We start from the raw sequence: 13,467 nt of genomic DNA, 5'->3' as shown, positions 1-13,467 counted from the left end.
CGCTTGTTGCACCAGCATCAATTTCCCGATCAGGCTGCAGAAGTACTCTGCCTTTGCAGAACTTCCGTTTACAATCCTGTAATTAATCTGTTCAGAAACTGTGTTTAGAAGTAAAACCTCTATATACTTGTGAGAAAGAGAATCCAATTTCCAGAATGAAATGTTGTATTAGTTTTATTATATTACTACTTAAGAAAAATCCATGATTTCTCTTTTACATATCCTCCTTAACTTTTACTGATTGTTGTACACTGTATACTCCAAACTATATTGTTTGGATATGGTTTTTATTATAAACCAACAGATGAGGAACTCGGCACTTCTGTAATTCTAAAGTTTCCAAATTTTAAAATTTCTCAGGGATGTCCTGTCTAGACATAGGAAGAGAACCTAGAAAGATCTTTACCACATCAATATCTTAATAAATATTCCTCTGCGAGTCAGGAATGCCCGCCATATGTGGGGATGAGGTGCAGAATCATATGAAAGCCTTGTAGAGTCCCCTAAATTCTGAAGACCTCCACAGAAAATAAATTGCTATCCAGCTGCATGTTCCAAAACACATAGACTTTTCCCCAGTAGTTCCTTCCCTGAGGAGATGCCATTTTATCTTGCAGCTTTAGGGAGACTGGAAACTGAGTTCATGTTCCTGTGACCGGCATTTACTTCCATGGGTTCTCAAAATGCAAATAATGTAGGACAGGACAGGTGTTTTTTGGGCTAACCCTATCACAAGCATATCAGAGACATCAAGCTTTAGCTCTAACTGGGGCAATGCAGAAAAAGGTCTGGGAAGAAATATGCACAAATGTAGGCTCCTTTACTTGCCTAGGAATTGCTGTGCAAGAAACATTCCAGAACTTTGTGTAGAGTTGTAATTTTAAATGCTTTCACTCCTTTGACCATTCTGTTATTGAAAGTTACTTTGAGTTGTACAATATGTATTCTAAGGTAAGCTTTTACAGATGAATTAAGCAGCAACTTGTGACAAAGCAGTTATCATCAGGAGATAATTGACCTTATTTGAGAGTTAAGCATCCTGAGGCAAAGTAGAGTGTGCTTAATCCTGGCAGGTTAATTATCCAGTGATTATGGAAGCTTGGAAGGTATTATTGCTAAGAACCATTTGCAAAATGATACTATAAAAAAAACTTAATTTAATAAAAATTAAAAGCAGTGACAATAATCAAGTTCTCCAGTCATGTATTGCTAGATAATGACTGCAGGATGGCCCTAATTGGCTAGCAGCAATGAACATATAATTATTCCTATACTGAATGTTCTGTACTAAATTTATTATATGAACTATAGTTAATAAGTATCAAAAATTCAAGGCAAGATGTTTGACTAGTTTTAAAAGAGGTTTAAAGAAATTATCAAAATCCCAGTGGTCATAGAGCTAATGCTGACACTGAAAAATATATTGAGTTATCACAGCATTCAGTGTCTCCATTGCGGTTAAGGGTATGTTGGCATTTACATTCTAAACCAGAACATTTATTCCAAGAGGTTTATAACTTGCCCATTTTAATTACCATCTGGCTGAAACTTGAAATAGCTGATCTCCATTCAGATGTAAATTTTTAAGTAGAAGATGTAATCTAAAAATCACTTTGCCAATTGTTTTTAGTTTAGGAATGGCAGCAATTTGGAATTTTGTTGCTCTTGGATGTTTTTTGTATTACTCTAAAAATATAAGCAGCTCAGTGTTTAACAATAAAATTATATTTGTGTATAATCTGTAGAAGATAAATATACAGAAGAATAAAAATCATGTCTGAGACTATTCTCGTTCTAATAAAGTAATAACCACACTACTTAGTCTGCTTTGCTTGTATGTTAACTGAGATGTACTTTCACTATTTAACTAAATTAGCAAAACTGATGGAAAACGTAGCAAAAAGGCAATCAGAGGATTCGAACGAAAATTTAGAGCTGGCTAGCTGAAGTGGTGCATTCTCCATCAAGGCATACCTAAACACAAAGAAAACCAAATGTACTTGCAGATGAAATGAATACAGGAGAATAAACTAGAAGGGAAGCTACTAGAAGGCAGGACATGTCAGAATATGCTTCTCTTAAGGAGTTTTGCAACTACTCTTTGCTACAAACCATGATGCAGTGAGCAGAAGCACTGACAGTCACAAGATACAGCAGCCACTAGAACTGGAAGCATGCCATGCCGAGAGGGTGGTTTCAAGTCACACAGGAAGACAAGAGAATAAACCACTGTGAAAAGCATTTCAACAGCTCTAAAGCAGTCATGGTCAGCTTATATAGTAAGAAGCAGAGACTAAAAGCAGACCAGGGTTTCAACTGATTGGAAATTCAAGTATACCATGTACAAAAAGGAGCATAAGTAACAGAGTGTAAGAGGCTGATAATCTGAAGTATACACACATTGTGCAGCCAAATTTAAGGATGATCACTTACATTTAAATAGCATCTTTTATCCTGAAAGACACCAAAATGCTTCAGAAAATATACACAGAAAATGCAGGGAATATTTCACACTTCAAGAAACACAGCAGTCCTGCATAATATTTTATGACAAGAGGTGAATAATACCATAGCAAACTGAAATGGCAGAGGGAATTAGGTAGTCAGAATATAATTTCCAAAACTGTAATCTTGCCAGTATATTGGACTATTACTTATAAAGTGTGCAAATTCATAGAAGACAAGTGGTCATAATCTATGCTTTATACTCTGAAAAATAGCACCTTATGATTCACTGTGATCTGTAATGTCCTAACAGGTTAAAGGGGCAATATTTATATAAAAGACCAGCAATGGTTAATCCCAGAAGTTCTTTTGAAGCCCCTCCACCCAAACATTGACTAAACTTGCTTCTGCTTAATTTGTGAGATCTGACAAGACTTTTTTCTTGAAATCATATCACCAATAAATCCAAATACGCAGTAGCATCTTAGTAAGGACTGTATTGCAAAGGAGAAAACAAAGGTAAGAGATGACAATGGCAGCAAAATGTCCAGAAAAACCCTCTGCATGGTTACCTGTGGTAAGTACTATATCTGGAACAATACTAGGCCCTAACATGGACATGCAGCAATAGTGTAAAAAGTGACTTGTGCTGGTACAGCACACTCTCTGTGTCATAACAGGAATAAGCACTGTTTAAGTCAGTTTTCCATAATTTTCCTGTACTAATGTAGTTATCTCAAGGAGAGGCAAGCCCTTGCTTCATTTAGGTACATCATACTTTCCAACTTTTTTTTTTTTGTTACCTTTTTGTGCTGAGCAAACTAATAAATATTTAAGAGAACTTTCTGAACCAGAAAAAAATCAAAAAGTGATAGTAATACAATAAGTGAAATCTGAATTCAGTTGGTCTATTACATGGACTTCCAGGCAGAATTTCATGCATTCTATTTACCAACTTGCATAGCAAAGATAAGTTTCCTTAGACGGACTGCCAGTCCATCTTCTATAAAAATCAGTAAGAACCTTCTAAACCAATTAATTGTTTTTCAGGTTTCTCCTCCCGCTTCTCCCAAAAGACCAAGCATTTTCATCACAGAAAATGCTGTCAAGAATAGGAGTATGGGTACGGAAACAAGTTTCAGCAGCTCTGCAGTAGCCCTTCATATGTTTTCTCCCAGCAGAGATTTACTGCTGGGCAAGTACATGCATATGGTAGTGATTCTGAAGCAGCCAGAGTGCTGGACATTCCCTCTTTTAAACTGAAGTAACTTGGTCATGTGTCTCTACGCTAACATGAGCGAGCTGTAAACCTCTAACAGGTGAAATGTCATATTTGGCATCAACTGAAACATCACACTCCTTTGGCTCCTCTTTCTCAGCTGTGACTGTGGATTTCATTTTCCAGTGACACTTTAAAAAGTCAGTCTCACTCTGTGAATAACAAAGAACTGGAAAGCAGGCGACACTTCTAGACACAAACAGGTAGGTGCAAAAGACATATGTACTTCTGTAGGACTCACCGTCTCGTTTCCAAAAAGGACATCAACATAAGGCATGACTTTCATCATAGGCTCTTTATAGAACTGGCTAATAAATGGTGCAGAAAGATTCAAGCTGAAGATCTTGTTGTTTGCAGAAGCCTGAGCAGCCACTTTTAATACCGCTTCTGGTGACACCGTCAGGAAGAATCCCTGCAAGCATACAAACAACCCAGTGTATTTTAATCATTTCAAATTAGGAACTGCATTAAGTAGGTGCCTCTAGAAGGAACACCCCTCCACACACCTTTTTCATCATGCACATCCACAGAAACACTGCAGATAAATACYGCCTTTGCATTAAGGTATTAGGAAGGTGACAAAGAATCTGCATATGCTGAGAAAGATAAGCCTCCAAAATTAAATATAACCCACTACATCTGCATTCTATGTCGTATACTTTCCATAGCAGCTAAGACTAATGTTTGTATTTAAAAGGCGTCATATTACAATTCTAAATGCCCCTTTTTGGTAACAGAGTCAATCTGACTCCACTGCTTAATTCCAATGCCCAAAAAGATGGCTCTACATGGAACTAAGGGATTAATTAAATCTCTTGCCAGAAGAATTATTACCTTGTTTATAGTAAGTATGTAGAGTATGCTATCATTGCTGTACTTGTTGCTATTGTTCTGCATTAAAAACCCAGGGTTTTTCATGTTTCCACATGGCATTTTTCATTTTCCTGCGACCACAGATTCCATATTTTCTTCTCCATATAGGCATTTCCTGAATTATGAGAACATGATCCCATTCAATTACTGTTAAAGGGATACAGCTGCTGATAGGAAGGGAGACTGTCATGCTCTCAGCTATCAAACTAAAGTAGAGCTGCAGCTCTTGTCCTTTGGCCTGACATGAGGTGGACTCCAGAGCCTAATGGGACATTCATCTACAATCTTCAGGCAAAAATACACAATTCCTTTCCATTATACCTGTTCTTTTAAAAATGTAACAATGTATTTTACAAAAAAAAAAAAAAAAAAGATATTGTCCTCCACACTTAATATGAAAGTTCTTGGTTGCTAACAGAGCTAGCGCAAAGATTTTTTCAAGATCTCTTCGCCCCCAAACTGAACCTCATGTGTTCCAGGTGTTATTTAAAGATCACCTAGCTTCATTAATCTACTAATTAGACAAAGGCATAGTTTTTACACTAATTAAACAAATTTTAAGTGTTCAATTTCTGCAATCCTAAAAGCAATTTTAGTAACTGTTCTGAAAACTCAGTGTACAATAGCCATTTTCAAGCAAGAGCACCAAGTGTTAAATTTAAGGCCAGAGATAATTTCTAAGGCAGAGTAACAAACAACTTTGAGTGGGACCTTATAAATAAATTGCCATCTCAGTTTTATGTATAACATTGCTACTGTGACACTCTAAAAGGTATAATAGTGAATCAGTCTTATTTTCTACTTTTTATCCATATTATTCTGTCTTCAGATCACAGAATATCTATATTTTTACCCTGAATACTTCAGCTAACAGCTCATCTTAGGCTTTCTATTCACTAGAAAAATAATATAATGAAGAGTCTATAGATTAAAGATTACTTAGAAAATCTTTCCATTTATTTCTGCCTACTCCATGCTCCCCAGTCTAGCAAATATATGATCACTTTTAAAATCTGGGCATGATTCTCTACATGGCAATAAGAGTCCAAAGGGCATAAGAATGCTTTGCATCTTGTGGAGTTACTCAGTACCTCGAAAGACTGGAATCCTGTAAACATCCAAGCTTCTTTGCTATTTTTACATTCTGAAGAATTAAAATGAACAGTTTATATAACATCTTGTCTCCATAGCAATCTCTACCATCTTTTAGTGTTTCATTTAATGAACAGAGCTGGATTTTTTAAAAACTGTTCCAAACACAAAATAAAAACCTTTCAAGGCTAACATGCTGCCAGCTGTGGATAAATCACAGACTGCTATACAGTGGTCTGCGTAAATAGTAACCTGGTCAAATAATTAGGCTTCTTACCAATTTTAGGCTGAAAACTTGATCTGAACTAAAATACATCTGATTGTAATTTAAGGTACAGAACACTATCCCCGTGAGATCTAACTCAGGCCTGCATCCAACTCCCTTTTCCTTTGGAAAGGCAACATAAAAGTACTGAGATGCAGATAGGATAGCTTGCTTTTCAGTTTCTGCATAGTAAAGGCCAGGGACTTTCAAAAGCTACAGCTCTGTTTTCTGGGTTTCCTTAAAATCAATTCTGCCATTTAATTTCACTCCTCAAATAGCTTTTTCTTTTATATTTTTTCTAAATTAGTATTTGATAATGAAACATTTAGAAATTAAGAGTTAGGCTTTAGAGAACTCTTACTAAAACTTTGCCAAATACAACATTTCCTTGCAAAAATAAGTTGTGGTTGTACAATTCACACAATGGAATTAAGGTAGAAGCAAAACGTATAAAATCTGAATCAAACAGATCTGGGTTTAAAGAAAGCTAATTATATTTTTTCTCCTTTAAGGATTTCAGTAGAGTTTGACTTTATCTGTAGTAGAATTCCAGTTCCAGCTATGGCCAGTACAGATAATGAACACAGCTTCTTAGTTTGAACTGCAACTAGAGGCCACAGACCACACCATTGCAGCATGCTACAATTTTGAACAGGAACGAACTCCACCAAAGCAAATAGGTTTTCTTGTATCTCATGGGGATTCATAACAAAGCAAGCTGCTCCATCTCTTCCTCGGAGCCACAGCCCTCCTGCTCTTGCAGCTGCCTCTGCTTGTTGTCCAGAGAGGTGTATATGAAGGARTACCTAGAATCTAAGTCAACGATTCTGACCCGCTCTCGTAATTAACTCCTAGCCAACATCATCTCTGAAGGTGAGAATAAGCATTTCTAGGTATCCTTTCTGTGACGGTACAGTGACGTTCAGAGATGTCAAGTAAGGACACCTTAAAGGTTAGAGGACTATAGGTTAGGAACCAACAGTGGTTTGCATCTTTATTTAATTTATGACCCCCTCCCCTTTTTTTTTGCCAATATCAGTAGCAATTCAGAGATTTCCCTTGGGTAGACTGTTGGGTAGAACAGGTGGTCTTACATCTCTTTGTAACATCTGTGGATTCTTTAGAGACAGTTTAAAGTCCCCCAAAACACAAGACAAAGACCACTGGTCTAAAAGACTTCATATTTTAGTATTAAGAAGTTTCTTTCTCACTAAAAAGAACATTAAGAGGCCTTTCAGAAGATATTCTGTACCCATCTACACACCTCAGTCTGCGTCTGAGAGATATGGGAACCTTTTTACCCTCAAAAACCAAAGGTAACTTAAAACAATTAATAGGAAATTAATAGGAACCTTTGTAACCAAAATATGAGTCCCTCGGTTAGTACACAGAAATTCAAATAGCCTGGGAAACTTTAGGTTGGATTGATATACTACACAAAATTACTGTATAGGTATCTATCTTTGTGAAAGAATGCTACACATAGAAGAACATATGATAATTAGATAKGGCAGTCAAGGAACGTGAAAGGAAGCACTATCGTACTAAGAAAACCTATTACACATTAAGGGCTATCAGACATCCTTACAGCACACAGTACTCCTTTGGCCTGCACTGACTGAGGCTGAGTGTACCAGATGCTACTGCTTCATGGTGTACCACAGTTTGCTGCTGCTCAAAATGTAGCAAGCCTCTTTTCCATGCCAGGAAAAAGGTGCCATTGGACCATAAACCAGAGAGCAAGGCTAAACTAATATATACCTCAGGAAAACAGGATGATATACTGAATTATTGATATGTTTGTTTGTATGTATACAAACACACAAAACACAGAGATACGTCTCTCATGCACTGTACTTAGTATTTGTGTTTAAATACAATCCATTGGCAGAGAAAAACATTTTCCTCATGGCAGGAAGAGAAAAAGGAAGAAATAAGGAAAACACATGCAAGTATTGAAGATGCAAGGCTATGCAAGATGCAGTAGCTTTTTTATAACTTAAGAGCTTTTAAAAAATCAATATTAAGATACGCATGACAGCAGTAGACCTAGTAGAGAGAGAATATCATATTAATCTTGCTTTAACAATATTCTTTGATGCACCTTTTAAAATGCACCAGGATACTGTGAGAAGAGGATAGTCTTGTACAYYYWWKTYTKTYTTTWWTWTWKWYWYTWGCATTACTGGAAGGATTTAGCAGGCTTCTGCACAAGCAGTTTGTCTTTGGAAGACATTTCTCRTTTTTACCACATGAAGACCCAAAAGGTTTCTTCTGACCCACACTAAGCTTACACAGCACTAGCAATAGCAGATGTGAGTGCAGCAAATTAAGGGTGTCAAAAGTGTCAGCAGCCCCGAATCAGAGTGTTGAAGCGTCTCACAAAGCCAGAACTGCTCTGGCTTTGTTGAATGTAGTTCTGTATAAGCTGTTCTGYCCAAACTGAGAGGTTGATCTTGCAGTCATTTGTTCACATGAAAAAACGTACTTGTACTGAATCTATAAGGATTACATACATTTAATGATTTTGTAACTTTATAATGAGGGTCAAGATATATTTTTTTAACTTTCTTTTTTCCTTAAAGCCAAAACTGAAATCTGTGACCTAGCACACATTTAGATAAATCCAGATTGTGATGATAACAAACAGCTTTGTATTTTTGSATTTATTATTTTTGGATGCCGCAAAAGCAATGTTTATATAAGAACATGTAAAGATAATACAAATTAGCATTGCTCTCAAACCTACCACCCACCAAAAATGCTTCCATTTGCCCCCTCTTCCTTCTAACTCCTCCTCTGTCCTTCCCTTCACTCCCCCCATTTTCAAAGTGGTTTATATGGAAATAACTTCATCATATGAATGCCTGGTTTTYGAAACACGATACCCTGAATTGATTTTCAAATAGCATTTGGTAACAATGTAAAATGAAGGAATTGCAAGTGTGAATCAAAATATTTAACTTTCAGAAACATATATACAACCGTCTGCTGCCATTTAAGTAAGTTATATTCTGCCAGCATGAAAGAATCACATCATTTAATCCAAAATTATTTTATGGCAAGCATTTACATAAAAAGGCAATTACAATGACATCACACTCATCCATCTAAAGGGTGGGATTTTTCAGGCTCACAGCAAGTTGGACAGTTGTGTAATGACAGTACTGATAAACACTGTGATTCAGCAAAAAGCCCTTAAGAAATCACCTAACTTCAAGCATGTGAGCAGTTCCAGTTAAATCACAGACTTCTCAAGTGCAAAAGAAACTTGCTCTGCTAAACTGCAAACATAACCAAGTCCAGCCTTTGGACCTGCTGAAGTCTTCTGTATTTTCTCATACACAAAGAGAACTTCAGGCCACGCACTTGGGCAGAAGGGATGTCCTGCAGCTCTGCTCTACCACCAGTTTCCATCTACGGCATCCTAGAGGAAATAGCAGCGCTTGGAAGGAGCGAAGCTGCAACACGATGGCAATTCTTGGCATGGGGAATGAACCATGGGGTAACTGCTCGAGACAGAATAGCTTACACAAGGCTGCCATGTACCCTTACAACTAGAGGAGACTGAAAGACTTATTTTTTACCCTCTGAACTGTATGGAGCACGAATTTGGTGCAGTTCGTGTCCCACACACTGAGTCAAGATAACGAAATCATCTTCCTTTCAAAACAGGAACCAGAAATTAGCAGACCTAATGAAATACTTGCTTCTTCCTTCGGATTTTGAGCATTTATACTTGCAACCTGTTCCTACATGAAGTTATTTGATAAAATATTTTTATTACTGAGATACGACAAAATAGTATCGAATAATATAGATATTAAAATATTTCTGATTAAAAAAAAAACAACAACTCCAGAAATAAAAAGAAACAAAACAAATTAAACAAACAACATGACCTCTGCTAAAGAAGGTGCTTGTGTTTTAAGTCTTTTTTACTTTCTCTGGGAAGAAAAAAAGCTCTACAGAACTTCAAGCTTGGGAAATGTTCAGTCTATAAATAAGTGAAATATATGAAAGTTTTTTAATCTATGTACCTATTCTTCATGTAGTAAGTTATTTAGGAACTTAGTACCTATACAGTATCAATTGCATTTTTGAACTATGCTTTATCTTGTAGTGATCAGCAAGTGGTTACTTAATGAAACAAAACCCGCTGCTTTTCATCCAGTTCCTACTGGAGACAGTTGTTTTAAATCAGAAAGCAAGGATGGCAAAAATGCAACAATTTTTCTGAGTAATTGTTTTGGCTTGTTACTGTATGCATTGTTTATTTTTATGAAAGTATTGCTTTATAACTGGAAAATGACTAAGCTGTAAACTATTGTTCTATCTTTCTGAGTGGCCAGTGTTTCTGTTTTTGATAAAAGCCAAGTTTCAAACAGTTTTCAGTAACATAGGAAAAAACCTAACTGTCAGTAAACGTGCTTATATTGACCCTGACATTTTCCTCTATGATGGTGCCAGCATGTCAGGAGGAGAGGATTGCTTTCAGACTTGAACAGCTTCTTTGTTGCTGAAGCGAACTCTGATTGCTGCCATATTAGTATCTATCAGATTACAACAGTAGCAGAAAAACTCCAATATTTGACATTATATGTTAAAGAAAACAATTATTTTATGCATATATTAGCAAGTGCTTTTTTATTTTTTAAACAATTCGGAAATCTGTTTCAATTCTGATTAATACAGATTAAACTAAGTGTTCTCCAGGAAGTTCTTCCAAATCATTTTTAGGACAAAAAAAAAAAAAAAGTGTGACAACTTACGAGATGTATACTCACGGAACATATAGATGTGAACTTAAACAATGAGGTGTTGATGCAAACACATGTGCAAAAATGCAGGAATATACCTAGCTTTGTTGTAGGGAAATCTCCTATGTTCCCCCCCTCCCAATTCTTCTCTTTCCCTAGAAACAACAAAGAYGTAGTTAAGCTCATTTTGGCAAGATGAATTAAGATCTTAAGAGTACGGGTTAGACATAGTTCCCTAAAGTCCTTTGTGAGAACTGCAAAAGATCTCCATATTCCCTCTGAAGTTCAGCATAGAGTTTTATGTGAGTTTATGAAGCTCAGAGAGTGAGATGTCTACTATTATTTATACTGAATTTATAAGAGCATTTAGGGGAGAATATTCATGAAACAATCTGGGAGGCAGGAGTCTTAAGTTTTTATTCCTTTGATTAAGTAATTCAACCTTTTTTGCCTCTGTTTACCCACTTGTAAAATAGTTATAATGATAAATACACCTCCATTGGCAGAACCAGTGGGAGGTTTAATTACTTAACATTACTGAAATGACTGAAATTCTACGTTGAAAGGTATTATAAAGTACAGGGTATTATCATCAATAAAATATAAGCTACAAATCAAACAAGGTACGATAAAGAGCATGCCACTTTTCTTCTCTCCAAAAACACTTTGCCATACTCCTCCTTTTTTGAATACAAATTTAAACCTTACTAAAAATGCAATGTATCATAAAATATTTTTAAAATTGATTATAGAGAGAAACTATTTCATTCACCTTTTATCCTTCTGAAATAATTCTTTATTAATAACAGGCATGCCTAACCCATCAATAGAAAAGAGGAGAATGTTGTGTTTGGATCAAAAGTTGGTTCAGACACACCAATTATTGTTTCATGAAACAATAACCAGAAGTCTTAAAATTGGCAATTATATTATTTATGATGGTAGGAACAATGAGATAATTGATTTTCAATCTTAATTTCCACAATTTTGCATACAATCCCAGAGTCCCATCCTGGCAAATAAGCATTTCAGGAAGTAAGGAATAAGTTATTGGGTATGGTTAATTTAGACCCTTGATGATTATGCAACATTTGCTTTTTTGTGTATGGCTAGTTACATTAATATAATTTGACATCTCATTAATTATGTAAACATCAACCATATGTTGAATTCATTCAAGTTTGTTGTGTACATAATATTTACAGTATATTAGTAAATTGAGAAAATCTATGCAACTATGAATGCATAAAGGATTTCTAATTCTCTAGATACTTAATACTCAGTTTGAAAGCTCTAGAAGCAAACATTTAAAACAAGCCTATTCCTTGCTTATGCAAATAGCCTTAAACAAGAAAAGAACAAATATGAGGTTTATTTTAATTACGTGGGCTTATATCAGCACCATGGTTTATTTTATAAATACAGGTAAAACACACACAGACTGAAAAAATGACTGATCTATACATTACTGCATTGCTAGATGATCACTATTGACTGACTGGGTATCAAAGACCTTTTAAAATGCAGATCATTTTGTGTGATTGTAAAAAGTCATGTGGAGAGTCATTTGCAGCTGGCATATTAGTATTGCTTACTTATTATTTTTGTCCTTAACATCTCATGGCCTGAAATTAAAAAAAAAATTCTTCTGCTTTGTACATGCAATAGACTTCTTGGTTATGTGATGATTCACACAAGTACCGTGACTTTTGGAGAGGAGGGGGGAACTAATTTGGGCTTACCCTACCACATTTATAAAGATCATTTGCTTTTCCAACAAAAAAGGACAAAAATATCCTCCCCACCGCCCTGTTCTGGGTTAGTGCGCGGTACCTGCAGCCTCGCAGTGTTAGCAGTCCCAGAGGATTCAGAGGAATGCCRACAGTTACGCAATATAAACAAATACGGGAATGAGTCAAATGCCATGAAAAATAAGACAACTCCAGCATGACTTATGAATTTCCCTGTCAACAACATGTTCCTGGTATGAAAGGTTTTACTTAAATTCAGTTTTGAAAACAGATACAAGGTGTGAAGAAAAAAAAAAAGGTATGTTTTTCCCTATGGACTTTCTTATTGAAATACTTAGGCAGAACCTTCCTTGCCTCCCCCCACCACCTCGCCACCTTTGAGATCTTGTAAATTGTAAGAACATAGTGGCATGGGGATTAAATATTAATCAAAGTCATTACCATCATCATTAGAACATTCTTCAAGAGCCCCAAAGAAAGAGYATATTATTTCACTAATAAAGATCATATCATCAGAAAGCCTACACTCACACTGTAGCGGGGTAGGTATAAAGAAAAGAAATAGCAAAGAGGTAACACAAAAGATTTCTGAAGCTTATTGTACTGTTCAAACGCTAAGTCATCTTTAAGGGAGTCTGTTKAAGTAAAGCAAACTCAGAAAGGGCAAAACACAGCGCCGTACAGAGCCACAGATGCATACAACGTATTTATAAAATGCAGTTTGGCTGAACCACCCCCCTCCCCCCAACAAACAAACCAGCCAACCAAACAAACAAGAAACCCAGCAAACCAAGGACCAAAACTTCATAAATTACATCAGTGAAAATGCAGAACAGCTCTGCAGCTTTGGTGGAGATCAAATTGCTTTGGCGCGCAATACGGCCATTCAAAATGCTAGCAGTACACCTAAAACTAGCACTGTTTCCAGACAGACTTATTCTTTGCATGAAAATAAAGACAAGTTTTATGGAATGAGAGGGCTTTTGCTATTTGCAAATTAAG

At 36.1% G+C, this 13,467-nt stretch overlaps 1 protein-coding gene across 7 annotated transcripts in view; it reads right to left on the bottom strand.

The window, feature by feature from the left end:
* ADK (adenosine kinase) overlaps positions 1-13,467 on the bottom strand; it is a 301,193-nt gene that overhangs the window by 81,066 nt on the left and 206,660 nt on the right. For all 7 annotated transcript variants that reach the window (XM_026055768.1, XM_026055767.1, XM_026055766.1 and 4 more), the window contains one exon: positions 3,966-4,136. In XM_026055768.1, coding sequence (XP_025911553.1) covers positions 3,966-4,136 — 171 coding nt within the window. The remainder of the gene's footprint in view (positions 1-3,965; positions 4,137-13,467) is intronic.

Source organism: Apteryx rowi, unplaced genomic scaffold, assembly GCF_003343035.1.
Source record: "Apteryx rowi isolate R43461 unplaced genomic scaffold, aptRow1 scaffold_126, whole genome shotgun sequence".
In the NCBI taxonomy this organism is placed as follows: Eukaryota; Metazoa; Chordata; class Aves; order Apterygiformes; family Apterygidae; genus Apteryx; species Apteryx rowi.
This window is presented reverse-complemented; position numbering and strand designations above follow the sequence as displayed.